The sequence below is a fragment of the Narcine bancroftii genome, chromosome 11 (assembly GCF_036971445.1).
Source record: "Narcine bancroftii isolate sNarBan1 chromosome 11, sNarBan1.hap1, whole genome shotgun sequence".
In the NCBI taxonomy this organism is placed as follows: Eukaryota; Metazoa; Chordata; class Chondrichthyes; order Torpediniformes; family Narcinidae; genus Narcine; species Narcine bancroftii.
The window spans coordinates 17317193-17335548 of NC_091479.1; the positions used below are offsets into that span (position 1 = coordinate 17317193).

General features: G+C 44.5%; 1 protein-coding gene across 10 annotated transcripts in view; it reads left to right on the forward strand.

Moving 5' to 3' along the window:
* Window positions 1–18145, forward strand: part of slc28a1 (solute carrier family 28 member 1) — a 66117-nt gene extending 47972 nt beyond the window's left edge. For 9 of the 10 annotated variants that reach the window (XM_069902734.1, XM_069902732.1, XM_069902728.1 and 6 more), the window contains 7 exons: window positions 2465–2595; window positions 5536–5704; window positions 7972–8169; window positions 10432–10513; window positions 13551–13649; window positions 15536–15647; window positions 16725–17621. In XM_069902734.1, the coding sequence (XP_069758835.1) occupies window positions 2465–2595; window positions 5536–5704; window positions 7972–8169; window positions 10432–10513; window positions 13551–13649; window positions 15536–15647; window positions 16725–16845 (912 nt within the window). In that variant the 3' untranslated portion in view covers window positions 16846–17621. Of the gene's footprint in view, window positions 1–2464; window positions 2596–5535; window positions 5705–7971; window positions 8170–10431; window positions 10514–13550; window positions 13650–15535; window positions 15648–16724 lie in introns of all 10 variants that reach the window. The other variant, XM_069902735.1, reaches the window with a different exon arrangement.
* The last annotated feature ends 211 nt before the right edge of the window (window positions 18146–18356 follow it).

The window sequence follows — 18356 nt, forward strand, 5'->3', positions numbered from 1 at the left end:
GATTCGAGGCAGAAGCTGCAGGGCTGCTGGTTGGGAGGACTGCTGGAGGCTGGCTCGAAACTGGCCAAGGGGAGGGGGGCTGCCGAGGGCGCTGAAGGATTCCTGACCGCATCGGAGGTTCGGGTCTGGAGCTCGGGTTACCAGTGCTTTGGAGTGGACTTTTATGAGGCTGTGGCGAATCTACAGACACTCAGTGACTTTCAGGGTGTGGGGGGTCCTTTACCTCCTCATTCAACAATGAGGGGTAACTTTTTTTTTAAAAAGAATGTGAATTAGAGTTCAATGTTACTTGCCCTGCACTCCTAACTACAGCTAAACAAAATGATTCTGGCTAGAGTTCCAAGTTACACTCAAGTTTATTATCATCTAAGTCTACTTGGACAACCAGACGCAACAGCATTTCTCCAGACCACATGCGCCCAGCACCAGAAAACGGGGAGACCACCCCACCCCCACCCCCATTTGAGAAGAAGATGCAGAGGAGATGGTAGTGGACCAGCGAGGGCTCTGAGGCTGACCTAGGCATCATCGGGCTGTTGGTGGCTCGAGGCGAGGAACCTTTATAGGCTGCTGGCAAGTGGCTTGAAGGGGCACCAGGTATCGGAACCAAGACGCGCGAGGGTGCTGAGGGCGCTGGACGCTTCCTGATCGGGTCGTGGCTGGGCATCTGGAGTTCGGGCTGCTAATGGTTAGGACTGGAGGGGGGGGTGGTTGTTTGGCTGCAGGAGGCAAATCTACGGACTCTCGGTGACCCGGGGGGGAGGGGGGGGATTCTCTTTTGCTTCTCTTTCTCTGTCTGTCAGGGGCATGGGGCAGTTTCTGCTGAGAGCGAAACTTTGTCTGCTTTACGACAGATTGAAGGAGATTTCATCTAATATCACATTTTCTGTTTCATTACATTACAATAAAGTAATTTAAAATCTTGAATGCATACAATAATAATCACATGTATACTGTACATCAAGGTAAAATTTGAAATAAATATATCAAATATTTTCTGATGACTTACTTGGTGACAGATTACTGTTGATCAATCTCGCAGCCTGTGGGAAGAAGCCATTTCGCAGCCCCACCATCTTGCACCTCCTTCCTGATGGTAGTGGGCCAAAGATCCTGTGTAGTGGATGGAAAGGGGTCCTCAATTAAATATGAATTAGAAAAAGACATCAGAAATAAAACAAAAATTATCAAGTGAGCTTGTAAACATTTTGTAGCAGTTGTTCTCATGTGTATTCATTAAAGGGCCCAAGAGCAGATAAGGTACTCGCTCGCTCATAAGCAAGAGACTGTTTTGTCACCCCGCAGGACCCGGTGTTATTTTTATTAAGTAATATTAAGGCCATAAGAGCAAAATTAAAACTAAATATTTATCGAATTGAATTTGTGTTCATTGCTTTAGCAGTTTCGAGGGAACTGAATTCAGAAATAGATTTAGGCGTGGAAAATGGCACACAGAACCTCGCAGTTGGACACCGTTAGAGAGAATTACATGATCTGCAGGATAAATATCATGTTTTCTGGAAAACACGGAGCCCATATTTACAACATTTTGGATTGCACGGATAATGGGGTCGCTGAAGACCTCCCTTCTTGGTCAATAATAGACATTATTGCGTAAATGTTTTACTTTCTTGGCGTTCTCCAATTTTTCTTTTTTTTCCCCTTTGGGGTGGAGGGGTTGAGGAGGGGGGGGGGGTGAGGGGAAATGGGATGATATATACCACATGTATCATTTCTTTTGAAATAATTTAGAATTGAATGTAATGTAATTATTATTGAGGTTTAAAAATTTGTAAAGTATTAAAATAAAGTGTTGAATTACAACCAAACTGAAGATCTCGGCCGAGCCTTTTAAAGAAAAAAAACCACCCAAAAATGCTGGAAGAACTCAGCAGGTCTCGCAGCGTCAATAGAAACAGGGACCACTGTACACCAGTACTTTTAATACAAAATATGTACATGTACAGTAGTTTTAATAAAGATTTAAGAAACATTTTTGGTTGCACGTGCGGGTGGACGTAACATGTGTAGGTTGGATTTCCCGTTCCCGAGGTCCCTATGAAGATATACCTTTACCTGCGAGACCGGCCGGGTTCCTTATGCACTTCTGCGTATTTTTACTACCATCTCAGCCTTCCGAGTTTCACTCAAGCCCTTTAAAGAAAGCCAGTCCCTGTCCTCCCCTATGGAACCTGCTTTGCTCTTTTGCCTCCCGGCCACCTGATCTGGCCGTGAATCCAATTTCCGAGCAGGTTCCCTGGATACAGGTTGAGGCAAACCCACATCATTCAATGGCAAAGATATGCTTGTGAATATCGGGTTGGTGTGTCAATTTTGGGGGCTTAACAGATCCTTTCCCACAGCAGTCCTTTTTTTAAAAAAAAATAAACTTTCAAGAAATTGGCAAGGACTCCCTTGTGCTTGTTATTCTCCCTGATTAATTGCTTGTCACCTTGCGGTGCAGATTAATGCCTCCAGTTTGATCGCAGCATCTGTGATGGCAGCACCGTGTGCCCTTGCTCTGTCGAAACTCAGCTACCCTGAAGTGGAGGAATCCAAGTTCAAGAGTGAAGAAGGAGTGAAGCTGGAACGTGGGTAAGTAAACCAGTTCCAAGCTAAACGCGCTCAGTACCATCGATTAAATTATTAAGATTCTCGAGAAGCTTTAATGTCTGAGAATTTTGGGCTCCTTATCTAAGGAAGAATGTGTTGGCATTGGAAAGAGTGTGGAGGAGGTTCACAGGAATGAAAGCATTATCCGACAAGGAGCCTTTGATGGTTCTAGAACTGCACTCACTGGAGTTTAGAAGAATGAGGGAGGGAGGGGTCTCATTGAAACCTATCCAATTCTGAAAGGCCTGGATAGAGAGGAATGTGAAGAGGATGGTTCCTATGGTGGGAGAGCCTGGGACCAGAGATCTGCTTCACAGGACAAAAACATCCCTTTGCAACAGAGATGAGGAGGGATTTCTATACCCGGAGGTTGCTGAATCCATGGAATTCATTACCGCCATCCACGATGGAGCCCAAGTCGTTGGGTACAGTTAAGGCGGAGGTAGTTCAGTTCTTGATTAGGAAGGGAGTCGAGGATTACCATGAGGATGGGGTTGAAAAGTCAATCAGCCCTGGTGGAATAGTGGGGTGGACTCGATGGGGGAGAGGTAACCGAAACCAGAGTAGTCAATGTCCAGGCAGAAGATGAGGTGTCAGTGATTTTTCTGGCCTTCATGTTGTCCTAAGCTGCTCTTTTCCCATCAACGCCAAACACAAAATGAGGAGCACATTCTGAAGAAGTTCTATCCTCAAACAGTCACCTGATGACCTTTCAAGAAGCAATCTCCCTCCAACTTAAATACCTATGAAGGGTTCAAGCCCAAAACATTGGTTATGCATCTTTATCTTTGCTCTATAAAGTGCTCTGTTTGACCAGCTGAGTTTCTCCAGCACTTTTCTTTACTAAAATATTCAATGAATGCTTCGAGGAAAAGTTAAGTTTGCAGTCATGTAAAGTTTATTTTGTGTGCAATCCAGCTCTTCAAACCATGCAGAGGGAAGTATGTGAATGGAGGGCTGCAGTGTGTGTGTGTGTGTGTGTGTGTGTGTGTGTGTGTGTGTGTGTGTGTGTGTGTGTGTGTGTGTGTGTGTGTGTGTGTGTGTGTGTGTGTGTGTGTGTGCGCGCGCGCAGCGCGCGCGAGTGGAGAGAGAAGTTCTGCTTGAAACAGCTTGCCTCTTTCTGGCAGAACTTTATTGTTCTGAAGACTTTGAGCCCTAAAACCTCAAGAAAATGATATCATCTGATCTCAATGTGAAATGGGAGAATGCTTATATTCTTTCATTTTTCAAATATCTTCATAGGTAGTCCTCGGGCTGGCAGGGGGGTGGGGGAGAGAACGAGGACCATGGGCTGCTGGGGGAGGGGGATCGAGGACTTCAGGTTATCTTGGAGAAAGGGGGACCAAGAGGGAACGGGAAATCTGACCTACACACATTATGTCTCCCCGCACATACGATCAAAACTTTTTCTTAAATCTTTATCAAAACTACTGTACACGTTCATATTTTGCATTAAAAGTACTGTATACCGTGGTCCCCACTCCCCGTCGGCAGCCCAAAGTCCCTACTCCCCACGACAGCTCAAATTTCCCGCTCCCCCTCGGCAGCCTGAGGTGCCCCTTTCTCCAAGACAGCCCAACATCCCTGTTCCTCCAGGCAGCTGTTCACTGTTCCCACTGACACCCATTAAAGGTTCATTTATTGAATGTTGCCTGACCTCAGGTATGTGCGGTGGAGCGAGTTCGACTTACGTTGTAAGTGAGGAACTACCTGTAATGAGTTTAATAAAAAAAATACACACATATAAATCCAATACATAAACTGGGATATAAGAAAAGACGGATAATTTCAAATAAAACCCTGATCAAATCCAGTACAGATTGTGTCTCCCTTCCCAATCAAACCCGTTATATCAAAATATTAAAAAAGAAAACGAAAAAAGGAAAAAGGACCCCTTCATTAATCAAACCCCTCCCTCTAAACATCTCTAATATACATCGGAAACGAGGGATGTCACTCGGAGACCAGGCCACACTGCTCAGAGCATCCAAACCCCCAAATCCGTTCAATTGTAGTAATGCTCCATGAACGGGCCCCACGTCTTGTATGACTTCACTTTTACATCCCTAACATTGTATCTGATGCTTTCTGAACAGAACGCTTATACTTACGCAGTGACATTTTATAATCCACTTGCAAGAGCAAACATGCGTCTGCTCTCATCCTGTCAAAGCCCATGGGGTTTCAAATAAGACCCCCTCTCCCGCTTCCAGATCTCGGCAGGTACGGCCCACCTTTTAACCTGCAGAATCGGCTCTTGTATCGCTCTGTGTCTTCGCTATCGAGGCGGAGAGAAAAAAAATCTGCTTTTATTTCAGGTCTGCGTTGGCGTTGGTTTGGTTTTTATGGGTTGAAAGTGGGGAAAAAATAAACAAAGGTAGGGCAAATGAAGCCTCATCTGGGTCAGCAAACATAAAACATAGATTTAAGATATAAAGACACTCAAATTCTGTACATATTCTTGTAATCATTAAGTCCACCCAAATCTGGTGTTTTTGTATGACCCGCGTAAAGGTTGATCCCCTATTTTTGGCCCCTACCGCCTGCCCATCTGAGCTCCTGACCATGCATCCTCTCCCCATCTGAACTCCCAATGCCCCGGCTGCCCGCCCATCAGAGCTCCCGACACCCCAACCGTGAGCTTTCCCGACCATCCGAGCTCCCAATGCGCGAATGACCATGTAAACGTCAACCTCCCCTTCTCTGGTCCGACAAAGTGGTCCAAAACATTCAATGATTATGCACGGTAAATGACATCCTAACGGGAGATTTTCCAGGGCCACAGAGAAAGGGGGACCAGCTGTGGCTAGCACCATGTTAAAAGGGCTGAACAGCCTCCTTCTGCACTTTTCTGCTTAGTTTCACCCTCTGTGAGAGCTCAATGATGAAATCCTCTTCTTTCCCCCATTTATTCCCCTTCAGCGAAGAACAGAACATTCTAGAAGCGGCGAGTAATGGGGCCTCTGCCTCAGTTGGCTTGGTTGCTAACATTGCTGTGAACATACTTGCGTTTTTAGCCATTCTGGAATTTTTGAACGCAGCTCTGTCCTGGTTTGGAGGTATGGTCGACTATCCCGATCTCAGCTTCCAGGTAATGATGCGTTATCCACCTGCAGCCGCAAGCCAATGAACCCAGCTCTCGTCCCCACACAGGCTCGATCCACTGCACCACCAGTCACACCGCACCAACTTCAGACGGTCCGATCCAATGGCAATTTCAGTGGTATTTCAGCAAACAAGGTTAGCGCGACATTGTCACAGCGCCTGCAACCTGGGTTCGAATCCAGCGCTGCCTGTACATCCTCCCCGTGTCTGTGTGGGTTCCCCCGAGCGCTTCAGTTTCCCTCCCACCTTTCAAAAATGGACCGGGCTTGCAGGTTAATTGATGCAATCGGGCAGCTCAGCCTTGTGGGCCGGAAGGGCCTGCGACTTTAAAAAAAAATTTTGTTTAAATCACTCGACCTTGGTGAGAATTTAAAAACGCAAAACACAGGGAAATGCTTAATTTTTTACAGCCGATTCCAGGCATTTAAACCCGTGCTACCCAAATTGACCTACAGCCCCTGTACATTTTGAACGGTGGGAGGAAATCGGAGCACCCAGATGAAACCCACGTTGACACAGAGAGAACATTCAAACTCCTAACAAACGGCGCAGGATTCGAACCCAGTCGCTGGCGCTGTAACAGCGTTGCGCTAACTGTGATGGCCATTTCCTCTTCATGGGGGCAGGTTCTTTTTCAATTTTAACTTTTCCAAGACTCGTTATTAGAACATTATCACGAACATCATATAAATAGTATTTTAAAATTACAGTCTCAAATGATTGCCCTGCTTCCAACTGCTAACATTATAAAAGAAGGAGCCTTCATTAATTAGTCCACAACTTGATTTTCAGGAATTCACCGTTATTAACCTAACTGTATAACTTAAACCTTTTCGGGGAAGTTAATTATATCCTTAAACCAGTATGATTCAGATAAGTTTGCCATATTTTAACAAACATGTCATATTTATTTCTCAGATTAAATGATCTTTTCCGGGGGGGGGGGGGGCACAACTTTGCGTCTCTATATTCTAGTGAGTAATAAGTAGGGGGGAGTCGGACTTCCAGGTAACAACGATACATCTCCTGGCTACCACTAGTGCAGTCCTCACGAACTGGATTTGATATTTTAATAGTTTTATGCCGATACCCATCAGTTTACGTAATAAATACCGTTCTGGTTCCGATTGAAAATCCACTTCTATAATTTTTGTCAAAATTTCTACCAAGTCCAATCGAAAGGATCTTATTTTCACACAGAGCCAGGTAGAATGTAAACGTTCCATCCTCTCTACCACACCTAAAACACGAATCCGAAATTTCAGATTTAAACTGTAATTTTTTTGCAGTATCAGGTATGACTGGTGCATAAAATTGTATTGTACCAATCTATATCTGACGTTAATAAATGATATCATATTTACCAATACTGTTCTTGAATCCTTCCACCCCGCCGCCGCCCCCCCCCCCCGCCCTCCACGATAGAAAATACATCTTAGATAGAAATTTACTTGTGATCCCCTTTCAAAGAAGTCTCCACATCACTACCCATCGGCGGGGTCGTGGCTGGTCATAAACTATCTCTTTAAAAAGACCTTATCTATTTTTTTCTAAGCTGTTCACGTCATAAATTGTCCTTGTTCATAACAATCCTCAATATTTAATTGCTTTATTTCTATTAATTTGTTCCCATATCCAAATTATGTGTTTTAGAATGGGGTTCTCTGTGTTTCCAGACAGTAATATTCCAGGTGTAAATGAAATCTTCCGCTATCTTCTCACCCGTCATGTCCATTTGAGCCCAATCAAGAACATTCCCTCCCTCAGAAAAAAGATGCTATAAATTTCAATTGGGCAGCCAATTAATATATTTTTTAAAGTTGGTTAGTCCACCCAATGAACAAGCAAGTTTATCCACGGAGATTCTTGGCATCTTAGAATTCCATATAAATTGTCAGATATGCTTGTTAAGTGATTTTAAAAAAAGGTTGGTATAAGCATGGCCAGGGATTGCAAGAAATATAGCCGTCTTGGCATCACTTTTATCTTTATACAAATTGATCCTGCCCATCAGGGAGCAGGTTACTTTGTCCACCCCATCAAACTCTGTCACCACCTGAAATGGTCTCCCTTGCCGACTCTCTGAAGGGCCGCGGCCCTCTTCACTTCTTCCTGACAGCTCACCTCGCTCCGTTCTGGTCTGAGCTTGGAATTGACAAGATGCGCAGCCCCCCTGCCCCTCATGCGCACCGCGCGCACACTCGGTGAAAGATGTTGTTCTGCAGTCAGGACTGTTTTGTACCATTTATGCAGACCATTTGCTCCTACGTCTTCATGCCACTTGCCTTCATGATGGGAGCAAACTGGAATGATTCCTTCCTGGTAGCGGAGCTGATTGGAATCAAGCTCTTCCTCAATGAATTTGTGGCTTACGAACAGCTTTCACAGTTGCAAAAAAAACGATTGGCGAACGCACCTGAGTTCATTAACGGCAAAAAGCAATGGATTTCAGTGAGTATCCAACACGGCCACTGTTAAGTGTCGGCCAATGGGTATTCAGGCCCCAGGGAACCAATGAGGCCTACAGATTGAGGAACCCTCCACTTCCAGGAGATAACATCAACTCAACGGGCCCACCAATCTCTATGGCAATGCCAAGGGTGGTGAGACATTTGCAAAGGGGTGGGGTAGGAGTAGATGGCACCAAGGGGCTTGGCGACTAGGAGGGCAATTCCAACCGGTGGAATCTGAAACTCAAGCATGCAGATTTGGTCACCTGACTTCAGGAAAGATATCAAGAAGATTGAAAGAGGAGCAGAGAACATTTACTGGGACTTGAGGAACTGAGTTACTGGGAAAGGTCCAACAGGTTTGCACTCTATTCCCTGGAGTGTAGAAGAATGAGGGGAGATTTGATATTTAAAATTATGAGGGGGGTAGACAAGTAGGTTTTTTCCATGGAGATTAGGTGAGATACAAACCAGAGGATACGTATTTGAGGACATATCGGGCCCACTGGCATACAAGTCCCCTCCCCATTTTTAGCATGAAATTTTAGGAAAAATTAGTTTTAGTGTATTTATAGGTAAAAGTAGGACAGAACAAAACTAGGACAGTAAAACTCATTTTAATAATAATACTGCAGTAATTAACAAGAGAAAACCTTTAATAAGGGAACATTAAAACAAGTAACTACCATAGACAAAAACACAATAAAACATTAATGTTCCGTTACAAAGACTTTAATTGTCTTGACTACCCGAACAATCTCTGTCAAAGCCCAGAAATTCTGCTGGGATCATTCTTATTCATACAATGCATTGTCCTCAGCGCCATCAGGGCCATGACCAATTCCACATTCTTTAAAAGCCTTAACAATAATTCCAGCTCTCACAGTGTCACCCACTCATATGCCTGTGTAATATTTAAACATACTTCACCGGCATGCCTTTGCCATATCTTCTGCAACCTTAATTTGATTCCAGCTTCGTCCACCCAGCCTTTTGGATGAACGAACACACTGTAGATGACCCTTTCCAACCTCTCATGTTTCCCCAATTTCAAAACTTCACAGAAACGTAAGCGACGATATTCCGAATGACTGTCTTATACACCAAACTCTGAAGAGGCAGCTGTAAATAGCTTTAATTCATTGATAAAACATTTTGCATAGCCTCGCATCAAGAATGTCCTAACGATGGATAAACAAAGCATTTGGCTATATTTAAAGACCTAACAATATAAGAGGTGATTAAAATGAATCAAAGAAAACTATTTTGATGCTTACGCCACGGTTCTTCCCATACGCCCGGATATTATCGACATTTGATGTTATGGTAACTATGGTAACAGTACACACAACAATTTTTCTTAAAGAGATAGTCATAAAATTAACTACAAAGGTTTTAACCTTTAGACACACCACGCGGTAATTTTTCTTTGGGGTGAGTCTTTCATTTAAATCGTACTAACGATGGCAGTTTTGTGTCCACCAGCACCACAGACCAGAATTACTGTACAATGTTGTCTTTTCACAACCAGTGGTTTTTACTACGATGGTTTTAGCTCCTTTAACACTCACAGTTTTGTTGGATGGTTCATCGCATGTTGCTGGAACTTCATCCATGTTCTCTACTTGGCTCAGTTCCACACAAGTTATTTTTCGTGCCTATATTACAAACTTATGAAATTCTCATATTTTGTCTTCAGAATCCTGCTGGCATTTTCAGTGCAATCGATGTTTTTGTAAATCGCGCCCTTTCATGAACCAGTAACGTCAGAGCAACGGTTAAAAAGGGGAGAAGTTTAGGGGGAACTTCCTCACACAGAGATTAGTGGGAGCATGGAATGAGCTGAAAAAAATTGTTGTTCAGTGCAGTTGCATTTTAGTACTGAACGGTTATGTGTAACACGTCCACGCTCTTCCCAGGGCTCACGTGCCTCCCCATCATGAGGCGGGGATCAGACCACCTTTCTGCTCAGTGGCTTTCAGAGAGGAGGTGGACTGCAACGATATTCTGGTCACCAGTATTTTGGCAATGCTTCAGTTGAGGGTGAATTTGTATTAAAGCCCTGGGGCTTAATGAATGAGGTCTAACAGACCAGGGAACCCGTCACTTACAATATGCTTTAGTTAAAGGCGGACATTCAATCGCACAAGTTTGGGGTTTAGCAGAGGGGTCTGTTTCCATGACGAGCTGGGATTTTTTTTAAACTGGAACATCTGGTGGGGGTCAGAGAGAAAAGGTGGAAAATATCTCATTTCTGTTGCAGCTCAGAGCAGAAACGATATCTACGTACGCCCTTTGTGGCTTTGCCAACTTCTCTTCAATCGGTATCATGCTTGGGGGTCTGTGTAAGTAGCCAGTCATTATTTACCAATGTGACATTAGCCTTCTGCAACCTTATAAGTCACAGCACCTCTCCATGCTCCAAAGGCAGAGGTTCTCGTCCTTTTTCCTTTCTACCACCTTAAGTAAACTAACCATCGAGCATCTATGGCATCCTCAGGCAGTACTTTTAAAGTTTAAATTTAAGGAGAAATAAAACTGCCATGCTTGTGGATGAAAAACTTGCAGCTTCTATAACAGTGACTCTCAACTTTTTTCTCTCCACTCACATTCACCATAAGTTATCCCTTACTAACCACCTATAGTATCCTATGCTATTGTTGGATACACTCATTATGCTCTGTCCTGAAGAATATGTGCAACAATATGCATTCAATCTGTATCAATGTAATGCACAGCATCTGTATATGTGAGCTGCTTTTATAGCCTGTCTGCATCTATCCTGACTAAGCAGGCCCAGGCCTAAGGCAACATTTGCATAGCCCCTGCACTGAGTGCACAGCTTGATGCTTCTTCTGCTTTCTTGAAATACTTTCATATATTTCCTTGGTGATGACTTGTAATTTCTTTGTGATAAGATTATCCTACACCACGCATGGATGCATGGCCTCTTGAAGATTGAAGTCATGGTTCTGTTCCACAAATTTAATAATAGTTTCCATGCATTTTTCTGCAGTCGCCTTTTTTTTATATAATAAATTGTAGACCAGTTGTTCTCAACCTTTTCCTTCCCATTCACATCCCACTTTAAGTAATCCCTATGCCATCAGTGCTCTGTGATTAGTAAGGGATTGCTTAAGATGGAAGGTGGGTGGGAAGGAAAGGTTGAGAATCACTGCTCTAGACCCAATTGTTACAGAAATATTTGGCTTGAGAAAAACTGTCATTGGCCCATTTCCTTTGGAGTTCTGAAACCCTGCACATAACGAGTTAATGAGGTACGATTAAAACAGTGGTTTTCAAACTTTTTCTTTCCACCCACATCCCACCTTAAGCAATCCCTTACTAATCACAGAGCACCGATGGCATAGGCATTACTTAAAGTGGGATGTGAGTGGAAAGAAAAAGGTTGATAACCACTGTTGTAGACTTTTTTGATGTGATATGTCTCCATTAGAATGATATTGTTCACACCATGTTCTACTTTCTTAATTATTTCAACTTTGTCACTTGATTTCAACGTTTTCTTCTTTCTCTTCACATTGCAAAGTTTATCTACTTTAGGATCCATTATTATAGGTTTGTAAATATGTACGTGCATCTATGGCGTTTGTGTGCGCGCGCGCACACACACACACAGACACACACACACACACACACACCTGCTAAATTTCAAAAGTTTGAGAGTTTTCCAAAAGTTTGGATTGTCAGATGGTCCAGTTTTTTGGACTCCAGTTTTCTGGCCTTCTTCATCCATGGGCAAGTTCTTGAAGGATGACACATGGTAGAATCCCCAACTGATTTGTGTGCACCCTCTACCAGAGGCAGGGGCAGGTGGCAAATAGCTCTTCTGACGATATAACAAGCACAGTGAACAGAGGAGAAGAAGTGGATGTTACATCCTTGGATATCCAAAAGGCGTTTGATAACATGCTGCACTGAGATGGGGGTAAAGTTCAGTAAAGTCCAAGAATCCAGATGCCAGAAATCCGGCCTACCCGAGAATCCCAACTTTTCGAAAACTCTCAAATGTTTTAAATTTAGCGGGCTTCTGTGTGCATGTAAACAGCTGGCATTGGCTTCTACCGTGTTGTAAATAAAAAAATTCCAGAGCTGGAGAGAGGAGGAGAAAATTGTGGAGCTGCTCAGCAGATCAGGCAGCGTCCGTGGAGAGAGAGAAAACCATAAGCGTTTCAGGGCGGGGAAATGGGATCTGTACCAGCTGGAAAAATGGGTGGCAAAACGGCAGATGGAATTTAATGCGGACAAGTATCCAGAGTTGCATTTTGGAAAGACAAACCAGAAAAGGATGAACACGGTAAATGGTCGGGGACTGAGCAGTGCAGTAGAACAGAGGGACCTGGGAATAGAGATACACAATTTCCTGAAAGTGGCGTCACAGGTGGATAGGGTTGTAAAGAGAGCTTTTGCCATAATGGCCTTCACAAATCAAAGTATTGAGTACAGGAGTTGGGATGTTATGATAAAATTGTATAAGACATTGGTGAGTCTAAATTTGGAGGATTGTGTGCAGTTTTGGTCACCGAACTACAGAAAAGTTATCAATAAGATAGAAAGAGTGCAGAGAAGATTTACTGGGATATTACCCGGACTTCAGGAACTGAGTTACAGGGAAAGATTAAACTTTATTCCCTGGAACGTAGAAGAATGAAGATTTGATGGGGGTATTTAAAATTATGAAGGGTATAGACAGAGTAAAGGTAGATCGGCTTTTTCCACTGTGGGTTGGTGAGATGCCAACCAGAGGACATGGGTTAAGATTGAAAGGGGAAAAGTTTAGGGGGAACTTTTTCACACAGAGAGGGATGGAATGAGCTGCCAACTGAGGAGGTGAATGCGGGCTCAATTTTAACATTTGGACAGGTACATGGATAGGAGGGGTATGGAGGTCAGTGGGACTCGGCAAAAAAAGGGTTGGGCACAGACTAGAAGGGCTGAAGGGGGCTGTTCCTGTTCTGAGGTGACCTATGGTTCTAATTTGTGGGTGGCCTCAGTTTGGAGCCATGAATAGACATGCCGGGTGGAATTGGAATGAGTGGCCACTGGAAAATCCCCGCTACTGCAGCAGAAAGAGCCAAGGTGCTCAACAAAGCGATGTCCCGGTCTGCGTCCAGCCTATCTGATGTAGAGGAGACCACAATGTGAGCTCTCAGTAGGATTCACAAGTGAAGCGTTTGCCTTACTTGGAAGGATTAACAATAGGCTGTTCAATTTCTGGTGACTATCTCCTAAAAGCCACTCAAACTTCTGCATCCAGTAATTTTCCACGGTTCTTTTGCACACGTTCATAGCTTCTCAACAATAACTGCATCTCTCTCATGTTCCCTCCCTCTTTCCCTCCCACGACCCCACCCTATTCAGCTGCCATGGCACCAAGCCGCAAGAGTGACTTCGCAGAAATTGTTATCCGAGCTCTTATCACTGGATTTCTCACTTCACTGGTGAACGCGTGTGTCGCAGGTAAACTACACGCTTTCAGTATCAACTTCCTCCCATCGTTTGAACCGAACCCCACACTGCCAAACAAAATGGCCCCATTGTCACGTTAGTGTAGCGGTCAGCGCAACACCATTACAGCATCAACGACCCAGGTTCAAATCTGGCAGGATTCAGGACATGAGATAGGGAAGATTTAGTTTGGTGAGTAGGTTTATACAGGTTGGCACGGCATCGAAGGCCAAATGGCTGACATTGCGCTGTAACGTTCTATGTTCTTATTAGCGGATCCAGGGGGGTAGATTCAGGATGGAGATGAGTAACTGCTTTTCCCGAAGGGGAGGGAGAGAGTGAATTTGTGGAATTCACTGCCCATTGAAGCAGCGGAGGCGATCTCAGTAAATATATTTAACACAAGGCTGGATAGATTTTTTACATAGTCAGGGAATTAAGGGTTATGGGGAAAAGGTAGGTGGGTGGAGATAAGCCGATCATTAGATCGGATGTTACTGAATGGCAGAGCAAGCTCGATGGGTTGAATGGGCCTACTCCTGCTCCCATTTCTTATGCTCTGCTATTAGACACCAGATTTATCTTTGATTTCCACACTTTAGGGTTTTGTTTGTGCCCAGGGCATCTCCGGATTGTGCAAGCTGCAGTGCCAGTCTCTTTCGCAGAGTTTGTGCATTCTCCCCTTCACCGATGTGGGTTTTCCGCTGGTGCTTCCAAAATTGTACGGGGTTCTGGATGGGAATGGCCAGCACCAGCTTCTACCATGTCGTAAATAAATAAAAATTCCAGAGTTGGATGGAGGAGATTGTGGAGATTCTCAGTAGATCAGGCAGCGTCCATGGAGAGAGAGCAAAAAAACCATCTGCGTTTCAGGGCGGGGACCCGTCATTGGAAATGGGAAGGGACGGAGGTGAAAGTCTCTTTAGTTGCAGGGGTGACCAAATGGCATATGTGGTGGCGGGGCCTGCTGAGACAGACCGATCTGTTAACCATGACTTGGAAGAGAAGAAATGAGGACAAAATTCAAAAAATAAATTCTAGAAACACTCAGCAAGTCAGGTGGCATCCGTAGAAAGAGAAATAGCATTGATGATTCAGGGTGAGGGTTGTCTATCAAAGAAAAATCACACTGGAACAGAGAGATTGAAGCAAACAGTTGCTAGAAATCTACAATAAATGAGAAAATACCTATCACCCAGGCAGGGTCTGCGGTGATGCAACCACAGCACTGGGCCGCGTTCCCACCAGCTTACTGCAGGGGGCGACCTCTGTACCTGAAGGAAGGCCACCTGGGTGGCCGGCTGTCAATCACCAGCCCGTATATAGACTTGAGCCGGCCCCTCCCCAGGCCAGTCAACACGTGGATTACCGAGACTAAAACTGGTGCACGACACATTTTAAGTGGATTAAAGCCCATAGTAGTGCTTTTTCCATAATTTGTGTCTCCTTGCTGTAGGTTAGGAGGCAAGGTTAGCAGAGCTGGGGCTTTTCCCTTTGGAGCAAAGAAGGATGAGAGGAAATTTAATAGAGGTTTCCAAGATTATGAGAGGCATCGATAGAGTGGACAGCCAGCACCTTTCTCCCCACGGCGTAACAAACACCAGAGGACATGTGAACAAGGCGAGGGAAGGAAGGTTTAGGGAAAACATCAGGGGGAAGATTTTTTTTTTTACATAGAGAGTAGTGGAATGTTATCCAAAGGGAGGTGGTGGAGGCTGACACCATTCAGAAACTTTTACTCAGACACACGGATGCAAGAAAAATAGAGGGTTATGGAAGGTTTAGTTTGTTGAGTAGGTTTATATGGGTCGGCACAACCTCGTGGGCTGAAGGGTGAGCTGTTACGTTCTATGTTCTACTATTTGGTGCCAGGTTTAACTTTTCTTTCTGTGCTTTAGGGATTCTGTTTGTCCCCAGAGAGGTCCTGGACTGTATTAATTTGCTCAATACCAGTTTCTTTAATCAAACCAACTCTAATCTCCAAACCTGCTGTCAGGATCTCTACCAGAGGTGAGTTCCATTACCTGTTCAATGCTGAAGACAGGACGCAGATGGATGAAGCCCAATCAAATGCCCATTCAGAATCCTGCTCACAGAGACCATTTTATTAGACTATTGGCATAGACCAAAAAATCCAGTGGAGAGTTCAGAATAAACTTTAATGGTCCAGCAGTGAGAGGCGGTGGAACGGCTCACACAGGGAGGGGGGTGAAGGTCCACGAGAGGCGGTGGAACGGGCTCACACAGGGACTGGGGTGAATACATTTAAGGGAATTGCTGATCAGATTCATACAAGGCAGGCGAAAGCTTCAGAGGTCCATCACAATTCAATGCTTCAGAAACTCAGCAGGTCAAACAGCATCCTTCATATAGCAAGGATAAAAATTGACGTTTTGGTCTTAAAATCAGTGCAAGAAACAGTCAGCGTGAGGCAGTGTCTGTGGTTCATTGATTATTCAGGAATCTGAAGGCGGAGGGGAAGAAGCCGTCCTTGTGCTCGTCTTCAGGCTCCTGGATCTTTTTCCCCTGATGGTAGCAGAGTGAAGAGGGCATGGCCTGGTTGGTGGGGTCCTTGAGGAGAGAGGCTGCTTTCTTTAGGCACCCCCTCTTGTAGGTGCCCCCAATGGAGCAACGACTGGTGCCTGTGATGTCGCAGGCCGACTTCATCCCTCATGGTCGCTGCTGTGCACGGGCGCTGCAAATTGTTACCATTAAAAATGACAAGGGTATAAAGATGGAAGAGATGGCACCCAAGCCCACTCTCTCCCAACTCACCACTACTCCCTGTCACTCAATTCTGCCTGGAACTGGGTGTCGGCCATTTCATGATGTCCCATGTGCTGTAGAAGTCCTCAATCATCGGGAACAAGATTTGTAGCTTTCCACGTCTCCCAAGGGACCTCAAAAGCCTGACGCGCGTCAAACAGCATCAAAATGCAGCTGACAACAAGGCTTGATCAAAGGAAGCCTGCTGCTTCTAATCTAGTGCGTGTTGTGCGGGTTAAAAGGCTGGTTGACAGGTGATGAGTGGCTTATCACTCCACCTCTGCCGATCAGAGCTCACCTCTCCTCCCTTTATTTCCACAGTGTGGTGGATACTGGAACTGGAATCATTACTTTCGAAGGACAGTGGTCAAATGTCAATGAGAGTATTACTTTCTTTCAAAATTGCTGTGGCATCTACAACAGCAGCGTGTTGTGTAAATGATCGTTGTTGCATCCTGTAAATATCTGTTTTTATTTAAAATTAGCTGTGTCCAATGAATGTGTAATCCGAAAGAATCAGAATCAGAATTTATTGTCAGGAAAATTCGTTGTTTTGCAGTCGCATCACAGGGCAAACGTTTAGATAAAACCACCTTACAAAAATAAATAAAAATAGTGCAAAAAAAATTGAAAGTGAGGCAGTGTCTTTGGTTCATTGACCATTCAGGAATCTGCTGGCAGCAGGGAAGAAGTTGCCCTTGTGCCGCTGAGTGCTCATCTTCAGGCTCCTGTACCCTTTTCCCCGAGGGTAGCAGAGTGAAGAGGGCACGGGCTGGGAGGTGGGGTCTGAGGATAGAGGCTGCTTTCTTAAGACACCGCCTCTTGTAGGCGCCCTTGATGGGAGTGGTCTGGTGCCCATGATGTCGCCGGCCGAGTTAACGCTGGAGTTTTTCCTTGTTCTGAGTGTTGGCGCCTCTATATCAGGGCAGTGAATGTTCTCCACAGTCCACCTGTGGAAGTTTTCGAGTCTTCAGTGACAAACCAAATCTCTTCAAACTCCTCACAAAGTATAGCCTGAAGATTATCCCGATCAATTTCCCACAGGGCAAGATTGGACTTGCAGGATTTGTCGCGTGTACCTGCAGATTCCTCCGCCAAAACATTCTCCTTGCTCTCCACTTGTAGCCGACGTGCCTGTACGTTGCAGCATGTGACCACGCGGAGCATTTATCCAAACGCTGTTGGCTGGAGGAGCTCGGCCGGTCAAGCAGCAGGGAGAGAAAAATGGTGGGCGTCAACCAGCTGACGCCTCTCCAGCTTCAGATTCCAGCATCTGGCAGTCTCCCTCATCTGAAGAATATAACTGGCCGGCTGAAAGGCAAGGGGAACCCCCCCACTCTGTTGTAACGACGTTGCTGCTGGCCTTGGCCCTGTCAACGGACTTCTGTGTGACAGTGGAGAGCAAACAGATGATTTGGATGTAAAGGTTTGGAGGGACACTTGAAGCTTTGGATACTTCTGTTGATTGCTTAACAATATTAATATGATTTTGTCTAACTCCTTCAATGGATTTTTCCCCCTTCAAACATTTGTCATAAACATCTCTTCCTCCCAATGAATATGCAGTATTCTGCATCTAGTAGTTTGCTCATATTATTTTTTCTACTGAAATCTGTTTGTGAATTGTAATTATTGTTCATTTGCACAGAAATTATTTTAATGTAGGGTGAACTTTCAGTAAAAATCTATTGGAGAAATTCTAAGTGAGTTCATGGAGCAAGTAAACAGGAGGCTTCCGTCTACACGTCAATTATTCTACATTAATTACACAGGACAACTTTTACAAGCGCTTGGCTTCCTGGAAAAAAAAATGGGGATTACAATAGACGACTTCAAGCTGAACACAAAGATAATTTTAGCTTTGCTGCATCACCTAAGAATTTGGAGAAGCATTAAATTAACTTTTATTGAATTCAGCACGGTTAATCACATCATGACATGTTGCGTTAGTTC